The sequence below is a fragment of the Salmo salar genome, chromosome 16 (genome assembly GCF_965601325.2).
Source record: "Salmo salar chromosome 16, fSalSal1, whole genome shotgun sequence".
Taxonomy (NCBI): domain Eukaryota; kingdom Metazoa; phylum Chordata; class Actinopteri; order Salmoniformes; family Salmonidae; genus Salmo; species Salmo salar.
In genome coordinates this window covers 88,054,329-88,079,634 of record NC_138306.1, presented here as the reverse complement: position 1 = coordinate 88,079,634, position 25,306 = coordinate 88,054,329, and the positions used below count along the sequence as shown (strand labels likewise).

The 25,306-nt window shown below is 47.9% G+C and overlaps 1 protein-coding gene and 1 long non-coding RNA gene across 2 annotated transcripts; one reads left to right on the top strand and one right to left on the bottom strand.

Moving 5' to 3' along the window:
* Positions 1 to 7,966: 7,966 nt before the first annotated feature.
* On the bottom strand, positions 7,967 to 20,298 carry LOC106595267 (E3 ubiquitin-protein ligase MARCHF4). The gene is made up of 4 exons (XM_082963150.1): positions 18,674 to 20,298; positions 11,844 to 11,999; positions 11,458 to 11,650; positions 7,967 to 9,997 (listed from the first exon to the last, which is right to left on the bottom strand). Exons 1-4 carry the CDS (start codon positions 19,178 to 19,180, stop codon positions 9,498 to 9,500), a joined length of 1,356 nt encoding a protein of 451 aa, XP_082819276.1. The 5' UTR covers positions 19,181 to 20,298; the 3' UTR covers positions 7,967 to 9,497.
* Positions 20,299 to 23,817: 3,519 nt separating this feature from the next.
* Positions 23,818 to 24,995, top strand: LOC145861069 (uncharacterized). The gene is made up of 3 exons (XR_014380822.1): positions 23,818 to 23,905; positions 24,198 to 24,306; positions 24,394 to 24,995. It is a non-coding gene; the product is annotated as an uncharacterized LOC145861069 (long non-coding RNA).
* The last annotated feature ends 311 nt before the right edge of the window (positions 24,996 to 25,306 follow it).

The following is a 25,306-nucleotide window of genomic DNA, read 5'->3' as shown; positions in this document are numbered from 1 at the left end:
CCGCTGCGTATTGGTCCACCTTTTCCGACGATGACTTCTCTGTTTCATCTGATGACGAAGACGGCCGTTACAGAATTACCCACCAACAACGGACCAAGCAGCGGAGGAAGGAGAAGCGCCAGGAGAGGAGCGTTCAGGATTCGTGAACTTGGGAGGAAATCCTGGACGGGAAAGGACCATGGGCTCAAGCTGGGGATTATCGCCGCCCGCAGTGGGAGATCGAGGCGGCGAGAGCTGAGAGGCGCTGGTATGAGGAAAGGGAGCGCAGCAGACACGAGAGGCAGCCCCCCCCAAAAAATTGGGGGGGGGCACACGGGGAGATTGGCGGAGTCAGGCGGTAGACCTGAGCCAACTCCCCGTGCTTACCGGAAGCAGCGTGGTACTGGTAAGACACCTTGTTATGCTGTGGAGCGCACGGTGTCCCCAGTGCGTGTGCATAGCCCGGTGCGCTACATACCAGCCCCCCGCAAGTGCCATGCGAGTGCAGGCATCGAGCCAGGGCGGATGGTGCCAGCTCAGCGCGTCTGGTCTCCAGTGCGCCTCCTCGGTCCAGGTTATCCTGCGCCGGCGTTGCGTACTGTGTCTCCAGAGTGCTGGGAGGGTCCAGTTCGCCCAATGCCTGCTCTCCGCCCGTGCCGGGCCAAAGTGGGCATTCAGCCTGGAGTAAGCATGTTGAGCGTACATACCAGAACTCCAGTGCTCCCCCACAGCCCGGTTTATCCTGTGCCTCCTCCTCGGTCCAGGCCTCCAGTGGGTCTCCCCATCCTGGTCCGTCCTGTGCCTCCTCCTAGGTCCAGGCCACCAGTGGGTCTCCCCATCCTGGTCCGTCCTGTGCCTCCTCCTAGGTCCAGGCCACCAGTGGGTCTCCCCATCCTGGTCCGTCCTGTGCCTCCTCCTAGGTCCAGGCCTCCAGTGGGTCTCCCCATCCTGGTCTGTCCTGTGCCTCCTCCTAGGACCAGGCCACCAGTGGGTCTCCCCATCCTGGTCCGTCCTGTGCCACCTCCCAGGACTAGGCCTCCAGTGGGTCTCGCCAGTCCGGAGCTGCCCGCCAGTCAGGAGCCGCCAGAGACGCCCGCCAGTCAGGAGCCGCCCGCCTGTCCGGAGCCGCCAGAGCCGCCCGCCTGTCCGGAGCCGCCAGAGCCGCCCGCCTGTCCGGAGCCGCCAGAGCCGCCCGCCTGTCCGGAGCCGCCAGAGCAGTCAGAGCCTACGCCTAGGGCCAGGCCTCTAACATGTCTCCTTAGCCTGGTGAATCCTGGGTCAGTGCCGCCCGGGACGCCCGCCAGCCGGGCGCAGCCATCGCCGCCCGCCAGCCGGGCGCAGCCATCGCCGCCCGCCAGCCGGGCGCAGCCATCGCCGCCCGCCAGCCGGGCGCAGCCAGGGTCGCCCGCCAGCCGGGCGCAGCCAGGGTCGCCCGCCAGCCGGGCGCAGCCATCGCCGCCCGCCAGCCGGGCGCAGCCATCGCCGCCCGCCAGCCGGGCGCAGCCATCGCCGCCCTCCAGCCGGGCGCAGCCATCGCCGCCCTCCAGCCGGGCGCAGCCATCGCCGCCCGCCAGCCGGGTGCAACCAGGGTCGCCCGCCAGCCGGGCGCAGTCAGGGTCGCCAACCAGACTTTCGGCGCGGGCAGGTGCGCCACCTAAGAGGGCGACGCCGAGGGTGGAGCAGTGGCCACGTCCCGCACCTGAGCCACCGCCGTAGGAAGGCCCACCTGGACCCTCCCCTTCAGTGTCAGGTTTTGCGGCCGGAGTCCGCACCTTGGGGGGGGGGGGGGGGGGGGGGTACTGTAACGCCCTGGCCATAGAGAGGGGTTTTTGGTTCTTTATTTTGGTTAGGCCAGGGTGTTACATTGGGTGGGCGTTCTATGTTCTTTTTCTAGGTTTTTTGTATTTCTTTGTTTTGGGCCGTGTGTGGCTCCCAATCAGGCACAGCTGAAGTTCGTTGTTGTTGATTGGGAGTCACACATAAGGAGCATGTTTTTCCTTTGGGTTTTGTGGGTAATTGTATTTTCTGTTTTAGTTTTGTACCTAGCAGAACTGTAGGCTGTCGTTCATTTTCGTGTTTTGTTTGAAGTGTTTCTATTAATTAAATATTGAATATGAACACATCCTCCGCTGCGTATTGGTCCACCTTTTCCGACAATGACTTCTCTGTTTCATCTGACGACGAAGACAGCCGTTACAACATGACCACTGTCATCTATTTCTTGTTACGATGGATGTAGCTACGAATACAGTTGAAGTCGGAAGTTTACATACACCTTAGCCAAATACATTATAACTCAGTTTTTCACAATTCTTGACATTTAATCCTAGTAAAAAATCCCTGTTTTAGGTCAGTTAGGATCACCACTTTATTTTAAGAATGTGAGATGTCAGAATAATAGTAGAGAGAGTGATTTATTTCAGCTTTTATTTCTTTCATCACATTCCTAGTGGGTCAGAAGTTTACATACACTCAATTAGTATTTGGTAGCATTGCCTTTAAATTGTTTAACTTGGGTCAAACGCTTCAGGTAGCCTTCCACAAGCTTCCCACAATAAGTTGGGTGAATTTTGGCCCATTCCTCCTGACAGAGCTAGTGTAACTGAGTCAGGTTTGTAGGCCTCCTTGCTCGCACAAGCTTTTTCAGTTCTGCCCACAAATGTTCTATTGGATTGAGGTCAGGGCTTTGTGATGGCCACTCCAATACCTTGACTTTGTTGTCCTTAAGCCATTTTGCCACAACTTTGGAAGTTTGCTTGGGGTCATTGTCCATTTGGAAGACCCATTTGCGACCAAGCTTTAACTTCCTGACTGATGTCTGAAGATGTTGCTTCAATATATCCACATAATTTTCCTCCCTCATGATGCCATCCATTTTGTGAATTGCACCAGTCCCTCCTGCAGCAAAACACCCCCACAACATGATGCTGCCACCACCGTGCTTCATGGTTGGGATGGTGTTCTTCGGCTTGCAAGCGTCCCCCTCCAAACATAACAATGCTCATTATGGCCAAACAGTTCTATTTTTGTTTCATCAGACCAGAGGACATTTCTCCAAAAAGTACGATCTTTGTCCCCATGTGCAGTTGCAAACCGTAGTCTGGCTTTTTTATGCAGGTTTTGGAGCAGTGGCTTCTTCCTTGCTGAGCGGCCTTTCAGGTTATGTCGATATAGGACTCGTTTTACTGTGGATATCGATACTTTTGTACCTGTTTCCTCCAGCATCTTCACAAGGTCCTTTGCTGTTGTTCTGGGATTGATTAGCACTTTTCGCACCAAAGTACGTTCATCTCTAGGAGACAGAATGCGTCTCCTTCCTGAGCGGTATGACGGCTGTGTGGTCCCATGGTGTTTATACTTGCGTACTATTGTTTGTACAGATGAACGTGGTACCTTCAGGTGTTTGGAAATTGGTCCCAAGGATGAACCAGACTTGCGGAGGTCTACAATTGTTTTTCTGAGGTCTTGGCTGATTTCTTTTGATTTCCCATGATGTCAAGCAAAGAGGCACTGAGTTTGAAGGTAGGCCTTGAAATACATCCACAGGTACACCTCCAATTGACTCAAATGATGTCAATTAGCCTAACAGAAGCTTCTAAAGCCATGACATCATTTTGTGGAATTTTCCAAGCTGTTTAAAGGCACAGTCAACTTAGTGTATGTTAAGTTCTGACCCACTGGAATTGTGATACAGTGAATTGTAAGTGAAATAATCTGTCTGTAAACAATTGTTGGAAAAATTACTAGTGCCATGCACAAAGTAGATGTCCTAATCGACTTTTCAAAACTATAGTTTGTTAATAAGAAATGTGTGGAGTGGTTGAAAAACTAGTTTTAATGACTCCAACCTCAGTGTATGTAAACTTCTTACTTCAACTGTATCTACGTATAATTGTTATTTTTTCTTGGTAAACCAGATTGATGTGTATGAAACGGTAAGATAAAACGTTGAATTTGGTCATATGCGGGTATGTGCCTTTACTGCCTTTTGTATGTTGTGTAACGTCAGTGTTCAAGGAAGCATCATGCTAAATATATTGGCACACTCCACAACCTGCATCTAGAAGGGAGTGGATTTCATACTGAACCCCTCCCTTTGATGACGTGGGGGGGCCTCTACATCACCAATTCAATGGTAGGGTTGAACCACTAGGGACAAGGAGCTAGATTTAATACTAAAACACCTGAATATATCACTTTTGCAACAAACTGTCAAAATGAAGACCAGGATTGACGTGCTTCACTATAACTAAGCCTAAAATATCCTGTTTTTTGTCTTGAAAGTTACTCTTTAAATACTGTAGGGACTGGTAGAGGGGCTGGACGTACTGTAGGGACTGGTAGAGGGGTTGGACGTACTGTGGGGACTGGTAGAGGGGTTGGACGTCCTGTGGGGACTGGTAGAGGGGTTGGACGTACTGTGGGGACTGGTAGAGGGGTTGGACGTACTGGTAGAGGGGTTGGACGTACTGTGGGGACTGGTAGAGGGGTTGGACGTACTGTGGGGACTGGTAGAGGGGCTGGACGTCCTGTGGGGGCTGGTAGAGGGGCTGGACGTCCTGTGGGGACTGGTAGAGGGGCTGGACGTCCTGTGGGGACTGGTAGAGGGGCTGGACGTCCTGTGGGGACTGGTAGAGGGGCTGGACGTCCTGTGGGGACTGGTAGAGGGGCTGGACGTCCTGTGGGGACTGGTAGAGGGGCTGGACGTCCTGTGGGGACTGGTAGAGGGGCTGGACGTCCTGTGGGGACTGGTAGAGGGGCTGGACAACCTGTGGGGACTGGTAGAGGGGCTCGACGTATCGATCTCTCTCCCCACACACTCACTCTCCCTCATACACCCCAGTGGACCTTATAGATCGGTTTGGGTTCTATATTGCCTGTGCTATGTCCCAAATGCACTCTATGGGCCCTGGTCAAAAGTAGTGCACTTCATAGGATGCTGCATGTACTGTAATGGTGAAAACCCTGGGGTTCCTCTATCATTACCCAGGGGTTCCTCTATTTCCACACAGGACCAGAACAGGACCGATGGTTCTGTAACATCATCATTACCCAGGGGTTCCTCTATTTCCACACAGGACCAGAACAGGACCGATGGTTCTGTAACATCATCATTACCCAGGGGTTCCTCTATTTCCACACAGGACCAGAACAGGACCGATGGTTCTGTAACATCATCATTACCCAGGGGTTCCTCTAGAGGAAAGCCTACCTATTAAATATCCTGTGCATTGTGTCGCCTGTAGAGACTTGATTGCTTTAGAGTGTAAAATGTGTATTTTATCTGATTTACCTAGCCTGAGTCCCAGATGTGTTTTGTGCTGTAAAGCCAACTCCTATTGGCGTCATGTGTAGTTGACTAAACAGATCTGGGACTCAGTCTCCTCCTGTTGAAGGCAGAAGAGCTTGAGACGGCCCTGGCCCAAAGTAGTCCACTATATATGGAGTAGATTGGCTGCTTGGTGTCAAAGTTCAAAGATCAGGACTCGTAGTACAGCAGAGCTCTGAATGAGACGCCAGGCTTTAAGGAATGTAGACTTACACCTCTAAATCATGATGTGTTTGTACTTGTTTTTTGGAGCTCATTTTGTAATAAAAGAGAGATGATTGGAACGATGTTGAACTACACGGTCTGACTCAGATGTACCCAAGCTGAACCACAGAATCAAATTCCTTGTTTTATATATCAACAGTTTTCTTGAACATATTTATACTAATCATAAACAGAATGTGTCCCCATGGAACAGTGTATTCACTGACTGAAGGCACGTGGTGTCCTTTTTACAGAGCACTGTGGTTGGCTTAACTCAGGGGTCAGGTAGGGGCTGGGGGTCATCGTCATGGTTACCAGATGCACACTGTTTTGATTGGAGGTACTTCACTCAGAACCAAAAACATCACGAAGCATCTGAAAAGCAGTCTCTTAGCTCGTTATGTTCCATTCAAACAACACCCTCTGCTGCTCTTCAGTTTTCACTCAAACAACACCCTCTGCTGCTCTTCAGTTTTCACTCAAACACCCTCTGCTGCTCTTCAGTTTTCACTCAAACACCCTCTGCTGCTCTTCAGTTTTCACTCAAACACCCTCTGCTGCTCTTCAGTTTTCACTCAAACAACACCCTCTGCTGCTCTTCAGTTTTCACTCAAGCAACACCCTCTGCTGCTCTTCAGTTTTCACTCAAACAACACCCTCTACTGCTCTTCAGTTTTCACTCAAACAACACCCTCTGCTGCTCTTCAGTTTTCACTCAAACAACACCCTCTGCTGCTCTTCAGTTTTCACTCAAACAACACCCTCTGCTGCTCTTCAGTTTTCACTCAAACAACACCCTCTGCTGCTCTTCAGTTTTCACTCAAACACCCTCTGCTGCTCTTCAGTTTTCACTCAAACACCCTCTGCTGCTCTTCAGTTTTCACTCAAGCAACACCCTCTGCTGCTCTTCAGTTTTCACTCAAACAACACCCTCTGCTGCTCTTCAGTTTTCACTCAAACAACACCCTCTGCTGCTCTTCAGTTTTCACTCAAACAACACCCTCTGCTGCTCTTCAGTTTTCACTCAAACACCCTCTGCTGCTCTTCAGTTTTCACTCAAACAACACCCTCTGCTGCTCTTCAGTTTTCACTCAAACAACACCCTCTGCTGCTCTTCAGTTTTCACTCAAACAACACCCTCTGCTGCTCTTCAGTTTTCACTCAAGCAACACCCTCTGCTGCTCTTCAGTTTTCACTCAAACAACACCCTCTGCTGCTCTTCAGTTTTCACTCAAGCAACACCCTCTGCTGCTCTTCAGTTTTCACTCAGGCTACTTGCTGCAGTCCATGTCACACATGAAACCCTTTTACTGCCATCGGTGGTGTTATCAAAGATCATATGGATTCACTTCTCATAGAGATGCCAACCTGTACTAAGATGGATGGACCCGACAGAAGAGACAGGTTTTGAGTTAAATCCATTTCAACCTGTACTAAGATGGATGGACCTGACAGAAGAGACAGGTTTTGAGTTAAATCCATTTCAACCTGTACTAAGATGGATGGACCTGACAGAAGAGACAGGTTTTGAGTTAAATCCATTTCAACCTGTACTAAGATGGATGGACCTGACAGAAGAGACAGGTTTTGAGTTAAATCCATTTCAACCTGTACTAAGATGGATGGACCTGACAGAAGAGACAGGTTTTGAGTTAAATCCATTTCAACCGGCTCACTGTGTTCTACTAGAGACACATCATGATTTAACCTTTGTGTTTCTTATGCTGGGAAGATGTAAAGCTGTAAATAAATTACTCTGGGAAGATATAAAGCTGTATATAAATTACTCTGGGGAGACGTAAAGCTGTATATAAACTACTCTGGGGAGACTTAATTTCCTCAGATTTATCCTTCGGAGAGGAGATACTTTATTCTGGGTAAAGCTGTATATAAATTACTCTGGGAGACGTAAAGCTGTAAATAAATTACTCTGGGGAGACGTAAAGCTGTATATAAATTACTCTGGGGAGACGTAAAGCTGTATATAAATTACTCTGGGGAGACGTAAAGCTGTATATAAATTACTCTGGGGAGACGTAAAGCTGTATATAAATTACTCTGGGGAGACGTAAAGCTGTATATAAATTACTCTGGGGAGACGTAAAGCTGTATATAAATTACTCTGGGAGACGTAAAGCTGTATATAAATTACTCTGGGGAGACGTAAAGCTGTATATAAATTACTCTGGGAGACGTAAAGCTGTATATAAATTACTCTGGGGAGACGTAAAGCTGTATATAAATTACTCTGGGGAAGACGTAAAGCTGTATATAAATTACTCTGGGGAGACGTAAAGCTGTATATAAACTTACTCTGGGGAGACGTAAAGCTGTATATAAATTACTCTGGGGAGACGTAAAGCTAGTATATAAATTACTCTGGGGAGACGTAAAGCTGTATATAAATTACTCTGGGGAGACGTAAAGCTGTATATAAATTACTCTGGGGAGACGTAAAGCTGTATATAAATTACTCTGGGGAGACGTAAAGCTGTATATAAATTACTCTGGGGAGACGTAAAGCTGTATATAAATTACTCTGGGGAGACGTAAAGCTGTATATAAATTACTCTGGGGAGACGTAAAGCTGTATATAAACTACTCTGGGGAGACGTAAAGCTGTATATAAATTACTCTGGGGAGACGTAAAGCTGTATATAAATTACTCTGGGGAGACGTAAAGCTGTATATAAACTACTCTGGGGAGACGTAAAGCTGTATATAAATTACTCTGGGGAGACGTAAAGCTGTATATAAACTACTCTGGGGAGACGTAAAGCTGTATATAAATTACTCTGGGGAGACGTAAAGCTGTATATAAATTACTCTGGGGAGACGTAAAGCTGTATATAAATTACTCTGGGGAGACGTAAAGCTGTATATAAATTACTCTGGGGAGACTTAAAGCTGTATATAAATTACTCTGGGGAGACGTAAAGCTGTATATAAATTACTCTGGGGAGACGTAAAGCTGTATATAAATTACTCTGGGGAGACTTAATTTCCTCAGATTTATCCTTCGGAGAGGAGAGGAGAGGAGATACTTTATTCTGGGTAAAGCTGTATATAAATTACTCTGGGGAGACGTAAAGCTGTCTGTGATGCCTCTGCCATGTCTCATAGTTGACAGGAAGGAATCATATTCCAATATGAATAATTCAACTGTTAATGCGTTACCACATACTTTAGGCTACTCCAAACTAACCTCGGGTCAGTGGCGTACTATTCAAGCTCTTCAGAAGGAGACTGCTTGTGTTTTGTATTGAAACTTCATCTCAGGCTGCATCCCAAATAGCAACCGGTTCCCTGTACAGTCCACTAGTTTTGACCAGGTCCCATCGGGTTCTGGTCAAAAGTAGTGCACCATGTAGGGAATAGGGTGCCATTTGGGATGTAGACTGAATTGTCATTGTGAACAGCTAATGGAAGAAGGTATTAGTGTTATGGACTGTCACTGTACTGAACTGTGCTCCTGTCTGTCATCATAGTAATTAGAAACGTCTATTTATCCTGACTGTGAGGACTGCAGCTTCCTGACAGGAGTGTTGCTCCAGGCTAGACAGTAGATCACATCAGATCAGTGCCATCTATCACAGCCCCCTCCAAGCAGAGTCCTATATATGGAGAGAAATGGCTCTGCCTCACACATCCTTCCTGCTACATCAGACCACAACACACAGATCTGGAAATCTCCTTTTATTACATCAAGGCTGTCAAAACACAGGAAACTGGCAAATCTCTCTCTCTCTCTCTCTCTCTGCCCTCCGCCTCTCCATCCTCACCCCCTGTTCATCCTCCCCCCCCCTCACCCACACTCTCCCTCTCGCTCCTTCTGTCCCAGGCAGCATTGAGTAACTTCATGTAAATCTCTGTGAAGCAGCAGTAACATCTCCCAGTCCTCCATTCAAACTCCCAAAACGAGGTCACACAGCTCTCTCTCTCTTATGTCTGTCTCTCTCGTTGTTGTAACGTAACAGTTGAAGCCTCAGACCGTAGTGACTCTCATGACCAGCTCCCGGCTGCTGTTGCTGGGCTGTGGAGGCTGGGGTTGGACTTGAGTGGGCCGGGGCCCCTGCTGCGTTGTCCAGAGGTGCTGGGTGAGCAGGTGGAGGATGTTGTACGCACAGTGGTGGTCCGGCAGGGATGGTGGCCCCCCGTTGCTCTGCTCCGACATTGAGTCCTGTGTCGTCACCGTCGTCAGGCTGGCGGTTGTGGTCGTGGCCACGGTGTAGCCAGGCGCGGAGGCGGCCACCGCGGCCATGAGGGAGGAGGTGGAGGGGGAGACCAAGTCATCCCCCGGCTCTGCCCCGGGAGGAGCACTCGTCCTGGGGTTGGGCAGGGCCAAGTGCCTGGGCGTGAGCCTGGATTTCTGGTGGTCCTCAGTGTCTTTGATCTTGTCGTAGTTGAGCACCTTCCACTGCTGGTTCACTGCCTGCCAGCGGTTAAAGATCCTGAACACTGAGGGGCCTTCATGGACGATCACTGCTGGTTCACTGCCTGCCAGCGGTTAAAGATCCTGAACACCGAGGGGCCTTCATGGACGATCACTGCTGGTTCACTGCCTGCCAGCGGTTAAAGATCCTGAACACCGAGGGGCCTTCATGGACGATCACTGCTGGTTCACTGCCTGCCAGCGGTTAAAGATCCTGAACACCGAGGGGCCTTCATGGACGATCACTGCTGGTTCACTGCCTGCCAGCGGTTAAAGATCCTGAACACCGAGGGGCCTTCATGGACGATCAGCGCTGGTTCACTGCCTGCCAGCGGTTAAAGATCCTGAACACTGAGGGGCCTTCATGGACGATCAGCGCTGGTTCACTGCCTGCCAGCGGTTAAAGATCCTGAACACTGAGGGGCCTTCATGGACGATCACTGCTGGTTCACTGCCTGCCAGCGGTTAAAGATCCTGAACACCGAGGGGCCTTCATGGACGATCAGCGCTGGTTCACTGCCTGCCAGCGGTTAAAGATCCTGAACACTGAGGGGCCTTCATGGACGATCACTGCTGGTTCACTGCCTGCCAGCGGTTAAAGATCCTGAACACTGAGGGGCCTTCATGGACGATCACTGCTGGTTCACTGCCTGCCAGCGGTTAAAGATCCTGAACACCGAGGGGCCTTCATGGACGATCAGCGCTTGAGGCTGGGGTTCACTGCCTGCCAGCGGTTAAAGATCCTGAACACCGAGGGGCCTTCATGGACGATCACTGCTGGTTCACTGCCTGCCAGCGGTTAAAGATCCTGAACACTGAGGGGCCTTCATGGACGATCACTGCTGGTTCACTGCCTGCCAGCGGTTAAAGATCCTGAACACCGAGGGGCCTTCATGGACGATCACTGCTGGTTCACTGCCTGCCAGCGGTTAAAGATCCTGAACACTGAGGGGCCTTCATGGACGATCACTGCTGGTTCACTGCCTGCCAGCGGTTAAAGATCCTGAACACCGAGGGGCCTTCATGGACGATCACTGCTGGTTCACTGCCTGCCAGCGGTTAAAGATCCTGAACACTGAGGGGCCTTCATGGACGATCAGCGCTTGAGGCTGGGGTTCACTGCCTGCCAGCGGTTAAAGATCCTGAACACCGAGGGGCCTTCATGGACGATCAGCGCTTGAACGAGAGAAGAAGAGGGGGAGGTTGTCAGTTACACATGAATACATCCTGAATCCAACATGCGTTGGTAATGTTCATAGATCACACAGGGAGTCCTCCAGAGCTCTGTCTGTGGAGTCATATGTCCCTCCTCAAGTGTCCTGATTGGACAAGAGGGAATGGAGGACAGGAAGAGGGGAGGAGGGAGGTGTATTCCATAGGGGACTACGTTGCAAACATGTAGAATTGCTTTATCGTGTTTCCCCTGGGTTGTGTATCTTTTCCCCCCAATAAATCAATCAAGGAAGAAAGAAAGAAGAAGAGTAAGAGGAGTTCCTCTGTGTGCCGGCCTCACCGATGCAGACGAGGTCCATGAATCCGTACATGGCGTAGCAGATCTGGAAGAGCAGGTCCTGGCGCTGCCACTTGGCCGAGGGGCTGAGGGAGGACCACACCAGCCAGGAGATAGAGGACATGAGGAACAGGCTGCCCAGCACGGCCGCAGCGATCTGGACCTTCTCTATCACGGTCAGAGAGATGGCCTGCCACTGGGGGGAGAGAGAGAGAGAGTACATCATCATCCCATACTATTCATACACACTATACACTAGTATTAACCCCTCTCTCTCTCTGCAGTGCTGTGTGATATGCACCCAGTTAGAGCTCTCCTCTTCATCCCCTAAAACCCTCCCCCTTCACTCAAGTCCAAGAGCTGGTGAGTCCCATCACAGCTGTCCCTACCTGGAGTGGGTTATTGGTGCTGATGGCTACCACGTGGTACTTGTAGTAGCAGAGCTCACAGCTCCAGGAGCCCCTCTCACTGATCCACTTGATGAGGCAGGGCTCATGGGTACAGCGGACCGACCCACTGCAGCGACACGGGCTCAGCAGCTCCCCCTGTGGGACACAAAGGAAAATGCTGCTATTGGTTTGTCTTACAGTGAGCCAGCTGAGTGTCGGCCAGGGTGCTGACCAATGATTTATATATACGCTGGATGACTGATAGGGGGCGCTGTGTTGAAGCCATCGCCCCTCCATCTTGACACTCCTACACCGGTGTCAAAAATATTTTGGAAGCTAAAGAAATGCATTTATTAATGTCTACATTTGTTTTTGTTTTTGCCACGTTTATTCTATTACAGACACCTTAATGCAATCTTTTAAATGTTATTATGTGAGCTAAACAATTTTTTTTATATAAAAACATTTTCCTTAAAGTATATATTTTTTACATTACTAATGTTACTGTCCACACTAAAACAAAAAATACTTAAATACATGTAATTTTGTCCTTGAAACATTTCATTGAAATACTGTAGAATTCCATTCATTCCTATGGGGAGTACCAATATGGCCGACACATGGCTTCAAAGCCTCTCATTGGCCAATACATAGCATCAGCAATCCAGGGTTTATATACATAATTGGTGCTGCCACAGGGTTAATCTGGCATCCTATTCTCTATATAGTGCATCACCAGTAACGTGCCCTTCAGCTCTGCACCTACATGTCCTCACTGACTCTGTGTATCTGTCAGAATGTGGATTCTACAGAGTGTTTCCTCCAGACAGATAGACAGCTCTGTGGTTTCTGCTTTCTTACCTCCCACAGCTCATGTCATCTGTTTCAACAGAGACCTCCTCAGAGATGAATCCTTAACACTCTTATCTTGTTATGTGTGAAAGTTTGTGTGTGTAGTGCGTGTGTGTGAGCGTGAGCGTGTGTGTGAGCGTGTGTGATTCTCACATCAGTGCGTTCTACCGTGAACTTGTCATTTATAATCGTCTCAGAGAGAGTGATAGAGATTTATCAGCTCAGTGAGAGAGAGTGAGATGACACATTGTGTGACACTCATTAAAAAGCGTATTTTTATCATCAGTATTACCAATATAATGTATTTATTCTGGTTCCAGACATCTCACAGCTACCATGGTTATCATGACCAGGCCACATCCTCTCTGGTTCCAGACATCTCACAGCTACCATGGTTATCATGACCAGGCCACGTCCTCTCTGGTTCCAGACATCTCACAGCTACCATGGTTATCATGACCAGGCCACGTCCTCTCTGGTTCCAGACATCTCACAGCTACCATGGTTATCATGACCAGGCCACGTCCTCTCTGGTTCCAGACATCTCACAGCTACCATGGTTATCATGACCAGGCCACGTCCTCTCTGGTTCCAGACATCTCACAGCTACCATGGTTATCATGACCAGGCCACGTCCTCTCTGGTTCCAGACATCTCACAGCTACCATGGTTATCATGACCAGGCCACGTCCTCTCTGGTTAGTGCTCTGGTCAGATGAATCCAGCAGTGATGATGCCTTGAATCTGCCAGGCATACCGTATCCAGGCTCAAATGTTATTTTTCCTAAGAACCATGCAACCACTTTTATTAGAGAGACACAGAGAGAGAACCATGCAACCACTTTTATTAGAGAGACACAGAGAGACACAGAGAGACACAGAGAGAGAACCATGCAACCACTTTTATTAGAGAGAGACACAGAGAGACACAGAGACACAGAGAGAGAGACACACAGAGAGAACCATGCAACCACTTTTATTAGAGAGAGACACAGAGAGAACCATGCAACCACTTTTATTAGAGAGAAACACAGAGAGAGAGACACACAGAGAGACACAGAGAGAGAGACACACAGAGACACAGAGAGAGACACACACACACACACACACACACACACAGAGAGACACACAGAGAGAGAGACACAGAGACACAGAGAGAGACACAGAGAGAGAGACACAGAGACACAGAGAGAGACACAGAGAGAGACACAGAGAGAGAGAGAGACACAGAGAGAGACACAGAGAGAGACACACAGAGAGACACAGAGAGAGACACAGAGAGAGAGACACAGAGAGAGAGACACAGAGAGAGAGACACAGAGAGAGAGACACAGAGAGAGACACACAGAGAGAGACACACAGAGAGAGACACACACAGAGAGACACAGAGAGAGACACACACACAGAGAGAGAGACGCAGAGAGAGAGAGACGCAGAGAGAGAGAGACGCAGAGAGAGAGACGCAGAGAGAGAGAGACACAGAGAGAGACACAGAGAGACACACACAGAGAGAGAGACACAGAGAGAGAGACACAGAGACACAGAGAGACACACACACAGAGAGAGACACAGAGAGAGACACACAGAGAGAGAGACACAGAGACACAGAGAGAGAGACACAGAGACACAGAGAGAGACACAGAGAGAGAGACACAGAGACACAGAGAGAGACACAGAGAGAGACACAGAGAGAGACACAGAGACACAGACACAGAGAGAGAGACACAGAGAGAGAGACACAGAGACACAGACACAGAGAGAGACACAGAGAGAGATGAAACAGCCTTTCAAGAAGGTCATTCTCTTGCTTTCATGTTTCAGTTGTTAACACAAACACCCAGAAGAGCACTTTTCTAAAGCCAAACATCTATAATGACATCTCTCCTGTTCCTTTCTTCAGAGAGAGACAGGCAATTATCTACACTCAATTTCACACCATCTATGTAATACAAACAGGTGGATACTACACAATAAAGACATAGAAAAGCTGTCCCTGGCTGGCAGATAAATGTATGTGTACCCAGTGCAGCCTGCTGTCTGGTAGTTAGGCTACAACAACATGGGTTTAAAAGAGGTCTGAACTGGTACGTTGGTTATCCAACCTAATTCAACCTAAACCGCCCTGGGAACCAACTGTCCTGTACTGTCTGTGACAGGAGTCAGACTAGCAGAGTACATTCAATAAGTGTCAAACAGGGTTTACATTCAATAACATATTACACTAGAGAGAGGGGGGGAGAGAGGAGGAGAGAGGGGGGGAGAGAGGAGGAGGGAGGGGGGGGGAGAGAGGGGGGGAAAGAGAGAGAGAGAGAGAGAGAGTAAATAAATAAATAAGGGACCTTTCAGATTGACAGGCAGCATTAACAACACTGGTTCTCCTGAATGTGTTTTATTTCCTCCTGCTCCCAGACTGAGCCAAAGCTTTAACACAGACTCTCTTTATACTGAGGATGCAGCTCAAATGGCACCCTAGAGGCCACCTTATGGGCCCTGGTCTAAAGTAGTGCACTAGATAGGGACTCAGACCCTGGTCTAAAGTAGTGCACTAGATAGGGACTAGGGTGCCATTTGGGACACATATTAATTTATCCTCATAGCCAAAAAGCGTTCAGCAGCCTGCCACCCAGAGACAGGCTGACTGCAACTACCACTCCAGGCAGTAGTGTTACATAATGTGATGTCATTTAGAGCAGAGAGAGAGAGATGCTCTCCAGTGTTCTCCAGGGGCATCACCAGACACTAGACTAGTCTCCCTAAATGTCAACACAGGGACAGATCATGAGGATTTGTCTTCACCACTGAAAGAGACTGGGTGAAGATGGGGCAAATTCAGGGGTCTTCAACTTTTTGTTACCCAAGGACCCCCGCCCAGGCATATAGGTGACCCAGGGACCCCCGCCAGGCATACAGGTGACCCAGGGACCCCCGCCCAGGCATACAGGTGACCCAGGGACCCCCGCCCAGGCATATAGGTGACCCAGGGACCCCCGCCAGGCATACAGGTGACCCAGGGACCCCCGCCCAGGCATACAGGTGACCCAGGGACCCCCGCCTAGGCAAACCGGTGAACCATGGACCCCCGCCCAGGCATACAGGTGACCCAGGGACCCTCGCCCAGGCAAACTGGTGAACCATGGACCCCCGCCCAGGCAAACTGGTGACCCAGCACCCCCATCGTATGTTAGCATAAAAAACTGTTCATGTCTTGTCTTATCATCAGGTGAAGGTTAAGTCACCAACATTTTTAAATGAATAGATTTGGTAGATGGTTTTATATTATGTTGACCTCCCACATTATAACAGGAAGAGGAAGTGGAACTCTAACATGACATGTTAGCTAGACAGGTCACTCCAAACACTAATAGCCAATAGCAGCTGTTTCGCTGGTTAAACAAAGGTGAGCCATGTGTTGGTCAAAATCTGTCAAGAAAGCTGACCAGCAGCCAGCGGCTCACAGTACTTTTTCAAAGCTTATGGTGCATTGCTCTGCCCAGGCGGTGCAGACGCATGTCGGCTCTTACACCGCCTGCATAGATATTTAACTATCAGCTAATCGCATCATATGTTACAGCAATCATGTGCCCTACAGCACTGTCGATGACGTGGCACGCAGCCATTGGTTGATGCATGCAAAGTCTGAGCAGGGGAGCGCGACCATTGGTTGATACTTCAGTGAATGTCATTTGCTCAATATTATGAGTTGAGAAATAAATTTAACATCATTATATTATATTATATTCTCATATTTTCTACTGTCTGAATGTCATTCAAAAGGGGTTTATCTTGTTGTTGTTAGCAATATTCATAAAAACGATTAAATTGTTAAAAATGTAAATCCCCTTTTTTTTAAATATATTTTCACGGACCCCCTGCAATACCACGGACCCTGGGTTGAATACCCCTGGGCTAGTTGATGCACTAGGCCACAAATTAAAGGAGGAGGAGGAGCAGGAGGAGGAGCAGCAGGAGGATTAGGAGGAGGATGAGGAGCAGGAGGAGGAGGAGGAGGAGGAAGAGGAGGAGGAGGAGCAGGAGGATGAGGAGGAGGAGAAGGAGGAGGAGGAGGAGGAGGAAGAGGAGGAGCAGGAGGAGCAGCAGGAGGATGAGCAGGAGGAGGAGGAGCAGGAGGGGGAGAAGGGGATGGAGGAGCAGGAGGGGGAGGAGCAGGAGGAGGAGGAGGAGGAGCAGGAGGAGGAGGAGGAGGAGGATTAGGAGGAGGAGGAGGAAGAGGAGGGGCAGGAGGAGGAGGAGCGGGAGGAGGATGAGCAGGAGGAGGAGGAGCAGGGGGAGAAGGGGATGGAGGAGCAGGAGGGGGAGGAGCAGGAGGAGGAGGAGGAGGAGGAGCAGGAGGAGGAGGAGGAGGAGGATTAGGAGGAGGAGGAGGAGGAGGAAGAGGAGGGGCAGGAGGAGGAGGAGCGGGAGGGGGAGGAGGAGGAGGAGCAGGAGGAGGAGGAGGAGGAGGAGGATTAGGAGGAGGAGGAGGAGGAAGAGGAGGGGCAGGAGGAGGAGGAGCAGGAGGAGGAGGAGCGGGAAGGGGAGGAGGAGGAGGAGCGGGAGGAGGAGAAGCAGGAGGGGGAGGAGCAACCCCATTGACTTCCCTTAGAGGTGAGAGGATCAGGATGTGAAAGGTATGTGCAGCACATTCACCATGTTGACCCTGATGCACCAGCACCTATTCAATCATCAATCCACTTTCACACTGAGTTGTCTACGTGGGCCGGGTACTTTGTAAATGGGAGTTCTTCTGAGTCAGGTAATCCAAGGCCATGTGGCCCTAGCTACACTCCCTGGCCGGATCTCAATATTCTAAAGTGGTGTCCTTTCCTTTCCCTCTCCTTGGCTCCATCTGATGATATGAAAGACCAGGACAGGTGGAAAGCAAACACCTGGAATTGGAGATTTTAGGAGAGGAATCCCCTTTAGACTATTGAGATGTACCCTGTGTTACTTGAATCCACTACTTCCCCTGGTCTTCCTCTGTCATTTTCTGTTCCTATCTCTTCTGTCCGAGACAGGGCTTCCTCTATCATGTTCTGTTCCTATCTCTTCTGTCCAAGACAGGGCTTCCTCTGTCATGTTCTGTTCCTATCTCTTCTGTCCAAGACAGGGCTTCCTCTGTCATGTTCTGTTCCTATCTCTTCTGTCCAAGACAGGGCTTCCTCTGTCATGTTCTGTTCCTATCTCTTCTGTCCAAGACAGGGCTTCCTCTGTCATGTTCTGTTCCTATCTCTTCTGTCCAAGACAGGGCTTCCTCTATCATGTTCTGTTCCTATCTCTTCTGTCCAAGACAGGGCTTCCTCTGTCATGTTCTGTTCCTATCTCTTCTGTCCAAGACAGGGCTTCCTCTGTCATGTTCTGTTCCTATCTCTTCTGTCCAAGACAGGGCTTCCTCTGTCATGTTCTGTTCCTATCTCTTCTGTCCAAGACAGGGCTTCCTCTGTCATGTTCTGTTCCTATCTCTTCTGTCCAAGACAGGGCTTCCTCTGTCATGTTCTGTTCCTATCTCTTCTGTCCGAGACAGGGCTTCCTCTGTCATGTTCTGTTCCTATCTCTTCTGTCCAAGACAGGGCTTCCTCTGTCATGTTCTGTTCCTATCTCTTCTGTCCAAGACAGGGCTTCCTCTGTCATGTTCTGTTCCTATCTCTTCTGTCCAAGACAGGGCTTGCTCTGTGAATTCTAGTACTCCTACCATTTACATGGCCATGGGAAGTGAGTAAGTTAGAAAATCATTATTTCTGTTCTCAAGCATATAATTGCTCCTGCGTGCTTGGGATCCACAACATGCACAGTGTTGAGAGGGAGGGAGAAAGAAAGAGAGACAGAGAGAGAGAGAGAATTTCTCAGCCCTTCAGCTCCATGGACAGCTCCATTGTTTTTGAAACACTTTGAAGAACATCCTTGTTAGCAACAATTAGCCATATACAGTCAATGTCTGACTATAGGTCTATCATCTATTGACTACCTGTAAGGCCACTCACCTGTTCTGGACCTTGGAAACATATCCTGCACTGGGGAGTCCGAACACCACTGTCTGTGCGACTGTTCAGGGAGAATCTCTCCTCACACTTCGCTTTGAAGCAGTCCTCCTCGGAGCTGCCATAGTCCAGGGGTCCAGTCTGTCCCGTAGCATGCTGCCATTCCTCTGTCGCTTTAGGCTCGTTTGTCCCGGCAGAATGAGGCTCTCCTGTCGGCGGGACAGGGGCAGCATAACCATCCGCCTCTGGTGGAGGTGCACTCGCTGCAGAGTTGCTGTTGTCGGCGGCAACATCAATGCCGGTGCCGGACCCATTGCTGTCCGTATATTGTCCGTTCATGGGGATGATCGCCGGTGGCGGAGCCGGGACCGGCGGTCTGAGTAAGAAAACCTTCAGGTCACTGAACAAAACGCAACAGCGGCCTTTGGACATGCCCTGGCGGCGGAGCAGCATCGGTCTCCGGCTCAACAATCCCCAGCACCATACAACCACCCAGAGAGACAACAACATGTGTCTGTTTCGATATGAGCATACAGGTGGAGATTCCTATTCAGAAATGTGCAGAGCACAGGAAGAGAAAAGGAAACGCTTACTGTTATTTCGTTGAGGATTATCCGAAAGAGGAGTTTTCTCTGTTGTGACTTTTCCAGTTGGGCTGAATGACATTCTTTCTCTCAACAGCTATTTTCAATTTAGCTCTGAATTCTAATATCGAATCAGCCTGAATAAATCGAATGAGTTGGTGTGCGCGCACCACCGCACATCATTTCTCAGCCTTGTCAGATAACCCTATCGTGCACTAGCCTTGGAGCTCGCGTATGCCTGTAACTAAGTAATTGCTCAGGTTACAGGAAAACCCTGACTATATATCAAACAAATAGACTTACATGTCTCATATACCTTAGAGAAAATGGGCAGGCACATAGCTGAGCATCTTCCCATTTCATTCTAATGGCATCACAAACCGGATCTTGGGAGCAGGACTACAGTATTGCGATCTTTTCATTCGTGTCTCGCCTGCTCTCCCGTTGCCCTTTATCGATCCTATCATGTTCCATTAATCCAACACCTCTGTTTCTTTACGGGCCTTCTACCAACAATGTCCAGTTACATGTTGTAATAACAGTCGCTATGTGGCCACTGCTCCTTGATATAACCGCCACCCCCCACCCCGTTGACCAGTCGAGCCCTGCTTAAATCATCCTTTCTCTATACTCATCCTGATGGATGCTTAAAAGGTTATGTCCTCGGCTGCAGTCTAATATAGTTTCCACGGTAGTTTGCGTTCGTCGCCTGTCAATTCAACGGTCTGTCTGAGAAGGTTGAGGCTATTCCCACAACAAAAGCCTACAAGATAATTTAGGGATGTCACGAACATGCCCTGGGCTTCGCTTCCACTGAGCCTAGCCTCCTACCGTCATTTTCTCTCACACGGAGCATCCTCTTTACAAGCGGGTAATCCACATATTTTAACGACATAACAGTGCTTTAATTCACCCCAAAACGGTTATTGTCATGTCTTTGGGTCGACAGGAGCAGCGAAACCGGAGAGAGGTGGTTGATGTGGCCGTTGTCTCTGTGCTTTTGAAATCCGTTCGACTCGATGGTTCTCTTCTCGCCGCGGGTTCAGCACCATTAAGGATGGGACAGCTCCCAGGCGCGGGCCCGTCTGGAACACCAGCGTGATGCAAGAAAGGGGGCGAGCATGGGCTGGCTCGTCTCATATCGGATAGCAACAAGATAACATCTGGGATGAATGAGATGAAATAATAGATTCAGCAGGAATCACAAACAGATAAAGTATTTGACAAAAACAGAATCATGTCAAACCTTGATTACATTGGGATACGATCACACATCCCTCTATTTACGCGTGGGAAGACTTGGGAACAGATTTCATAAATAAAATAAACAATACTTTGAGATGATTTTCTGGTGATTTTACAGTCTTTTATGTCCAACAACTAAAATTATATATTTTTAAAAAAAATCATTGATTGGGGAACTTAGGCTGTTCACATTTAGCAAACAAGCTGCTTAAATAAATAAAAAAGTTGACATATAGGTCTAAATTGGAGGTGCCTTATGATGCTATATGGGCTGTGGCTGTTGAATAATGCACAGTAGACTATCCCCTATACACTAGGTATTTATATATTCTGGTCTGCCTAGTGTGCTTAGTGCCACACTACAGCCTTCCCTGAACCTGCTGAACCCTGGCAGTAAGCTACAGCACACACACACACACACACACACACACACACACACACACCACACACCACACATCACACATCACACATCACATCCAGATACAAGAAGAGTGAGCTGAATTCTCTCCATTTCCTCTCTCTTCAACATGCGTCTGAAGAAACAAGTGAGCCAGTCTGCGTGAGCGTGGCCCAAATGACACCCTAATTCCCTACATAGTGCACTACTTTTGACCAGAGCCCTATGAGCTATATAAGGAAAAGGTGCCATTTGGAATGCAATCAGAGTAGTGGCCCACTCACTGCTGCAGTTTCCCCCAGGCCCAGGGAAATATGTCACACTGTTGTAGGACTTCCACTAGCATTAACCCCCAAACAATTTACACTGTTGTAGGACTTCCACTAGCATTAACCCCCAAACAATTTACACTGTTGTAGGACTTCCACTAGCATTAACCCCCAAACAATTTACACTGTTGTAGGACTTCCACTAGCATTAACCCCCAAACAATTTACACTGTTGTAGGACTTCCACTAGCATTAACCCCCAAACAATTTGCACTGTTGTAGGACTTCCACTAGCATTAACCCCCAAACAATTTACACTGTTGTAGGACTTCCACTAGCATTAACCCCCAAACAATTTACACTGTTGTAGGACTTCCACTAGCATTAACCCCCAAACAATTTACACTGTTGTAGGACTTCCACTAGCATTAACCCCCAAACAATTTACACTGTTGTAGGACTTCCCACCACCACTAGCATTAACCCCCAAACAATTTACACTGTTGTAGGACTTCCACTAGCATTAACCCCCAAACAATTTACACTGTTGTAGGACTTCCACTAGCATTAACCCCCAAACAATTTACACTGTTGTAGGACTTCCACTAGCATTAACCCCCAAACAATTTACACTGTTGTAGGACTTCCACTAGCATTAACCCCCAAACAATTTACACTGTTGTAGGACTTCCACTAGCATTAACCCCAAACAATTTACACTGTTGTAGGACTTCCACTAGCATTAACCCCAAACAATTTACACTGTTGTAGGACTTCCACTAGCATTAACCCCCAAACAATTTACACTGTTGTAGGACTTCCACTAGCATTAACCCCCAAACAATTTACACTGTAAAGAAATATCTCTAATCGCCCGTGTTCTCTCATCTCTCTCTCTCACTCTCTCTCTCTTTGTCTCTCTTTCTCTCTCTCTGTCTCGATTTCTCTCTCTCATCTCTCTCTCTTCTCTCTCACTCTCTCTCTCTCACTGTCTCTCTCTTTCTCTCTCTCTATCTCGATTTCTCTCTCTCTCTCTCTTCTCTCTCACTCTCTCTCTCTCTCTCTCGACTATGTAGAGCAATTATGATTCTTTATCAATACTGTATGTTTGACACTGCTTGCAATGGCCAGTGAGGTGTGAGGGTCATGGCATTCATTGTTAATGTTATCTGTCATATGACATAAGTCATTGTTACATCACACAATCTGACCTCAGGGTGTAGGCTACTGTCAGTGTGACATCCTGCCCTGTGATGGAATGTGAGTGTCCCTCACCTACTGGAATGTAGCCTGTCAGTATCTCTATCTTTATGATAATAAAAACAAGGACTTTAAAAGGGGAAATCTGTGATTTGTACCTACATTTTTAGACTTCTAAATTAATTCTATATTATATACCCATTGACTTTTAATTGAGCGTAGTTCAACTGTCGTACCCCATCGGAACCCAAAATATAAGCTTGTTTTACTCCATTGTTTGTAAACAATGTCATTTTTATCAATGTCAGACTAATGTGTCATCTCACTTTCTCTCTCTGAGCTGTCTGTGGTGCTGAATGCTGAATCTCTCTCTCTCCCCCACTGATGCGTGGTTTATGTGTATATTTCTGAGGATACTGTGGTACAATTGGGGCTTTAGAGAAAGAAACACATCACATTCTCAAGGAAAGTTATCTTAAAAAGGGGATTATCCCATATTTCCTGTAGATCCCCAGCTAAAAAAAACACACACACACACACACACACACACACACACACACACACACACACACACACACACACACTGTACATCCTCCCAGTAAAGCTTACACTGCTAGAGGGACTGCTGTTTTCTGTCTGATGTCTTGTCTTACAGTGGGGCTTAAGTCTAGAGAAGTGACAGGCTGGCAGGCACAATATCCTAGATTACCCAGACTATACTGTACTGTACTTAGAGGCCTATGTGAAGGAAATTGATGCAGTATAAGACAACAGTAGTACAGTAGCATTTTGCCTGTGTGTGTGTGTGTGTGTGTGTGTGTGTGTGTGTGTGTGTGTGTGTGTCTGTGTGCCTGCCTCTGTGTGTGAGTGCATCTGTGCGTGTGTGCACACAGCACTCGTCTGTATGACCCCTACATAAGCCCCTCTCCGTGCTGGGAACTAGGAGATGAATCAGGCCCCTGAGGAATTCCATCTCTGCCAATTAGTGTGGCTGGTATCACAGCGCCTAGCATGAAACACTAGCTTGCAGCCAGGGCCTAATGACCAGGGTTGGTAGAAAAAGAGCACATGAATGATACAGTGATTAGACCTCTTCACTTGTGAAAAGCATTATAATTGTTTATGTAGTAACCATAATTACAGTACTAAGTTTTCATCTACTCCTTTTCCTTGAGGCAACTGAATATGAGCTTAGGCTAGAGCAAATAAATATTGGATAACTCTTCAGTTAGTTAAAAAACTATTTCACTTGCTCTCCCCTATATATCTACCACAAGCCTGTAGGTCTACCATCTCGAAATTCCTCATGCATATTATAAAGTAACTCAACGAATAGTTGTAAAGTAGGCTAGCTAATATTAGGAAAAAGATACATGCTCTCTACAGAATTCCTAGGCGCTTGGCTTGCAACAATTTAATGTAACACGTGGCAAACGTTGATAACATGTTACCATGGTTACCAAGAATTTCCGACTGGACCAGTGATCCTCCCGTTCAAATAAAAGCCATATAGTTTGCCAACGTCCTACTAACAATTTTGGTAAGTTGAAGTAACGCTTTCACGAAGGAATTTTATGATAATGAAAGTTCCCTAAGTTAACACACTTCGTCATGGCTCAATTATTGCAACTTGACAGTAATAGCTAACAAGCTAGCTGGCTAGCTAGCTGGGGTCCTCTGTCCAGTTTGTTCATTGGCACTGACGGTGGCACTTGACTTTGTTATGATGGAAACTATTATTCGTTTTCTGGATGGAAATGATAAAGAAATACTGTTCATTCAAAGATTACATGTCCGTGCAACTATATCTTCTTATTTCTGAATGAATACAGATAAAGTGGATCTGAAATGGACATCAATGATGTAGTAGTCCAGAAGCTTCTCACATAGTATAGGAGAACGGTGTTCTTCTCTATCAGAGTAATAGCTGGTGATCAAGAGGTAAGTGTCATGTATGTTTTACAGAATGGTATCTTCCACATTGCTATGGTTATTAGAGAATTGACATTGACCTCAATGACCGTACAGGTGAATGAAGACACTGGAGCCAGAGCCAAGATGGCAGCCATGGCAAGAAACATCTCCAAGGAGTGGTCCTACCTCTATGAGAGGCTCTTCTCCAAGCTGTCCGATGAGGGCTTCCACGACATGTGGAGCATTGGTGGCTTTCTCGTAGTATTCATCTTCTGCACCATCGTCATCACCATGACTCTAGCTGTCATATTCAGCTGGTGCTGTGGCTGGTGCTTCGAACAGCCGATCCTGGGGTCCAGCAAGATCAGCGTTCTGCTCTCACCACCAGAACTGTCCAGACAGAAGTCGATGCAGACACAGACACACAGTTTATCGAAACAGAGCCTGTCCAGACAGATATACACCTCAAGGTGTGTGATGGATCCAAAGCCTCCCATAGAGTCAGTTCGGAATCCTGAGTCTGTGCCCGATGTGCAAAAGACTGAGAAAAGCAGCAAGAACAAGAAGCTTAAAGCTGGATCTGTGAAAGTAAAGCGTAAAATCCAGCCTGCATCCAGGATTGTGAGGAACAGAGATGTACCAGTATAGCTTCGGCCTACCAGACCCAATCTGCTTTTGTATCTCTGTGACAGCCTCATTAGATGTTTCAAGTAAAGCCTTTCAATTTCAAGTTTTATGAGTCATCTGTACAGGATACACATGGTATACACCATCCAATGAAACGCTTACTTGCATTTTTGGTTTCCCTACCAAAACGATTTTTGGGAAATCAGTGTTTTGGAAATACGTAAGGTTAGGCTTATATGTAGTTGTTGTAGACATTTAGAGTCAAACACAACATTATTAGCAGGGGCCTGTCATTGATTTGCGCAAAAGACACATTTAAATGAAAAGGAGTCTCCGCACACTCAGGATCAATGCACAACTTTCTATTTATTTAGGCTGAGCATTCGGTCGTCAGACCTTC

Coding starts and splice junctions, on each gene's coding strand:
- LOC106595267 (XM_082963150.1), bottom strand. CDS start 19,180: ATGTTGTTGTCTCTCTGGGTGGTTGTATGGTGCTGGGGATTGTTGAGC. Junction 12,000..18,673: donor GTTTCCAAGGTCCAGAACAG/GTGAGTGGCCTT, acceptor TGTGTCCCACAG/GGGGAGCTGCTGAGCCCGTG. Junction 11,651..11,843: donor GCACCAATAACCCACTCCAG/GTAGGGACAGCT, acceptor CTCTCCCCCCAG/TGGCAGGCCATCTCTCTGAC.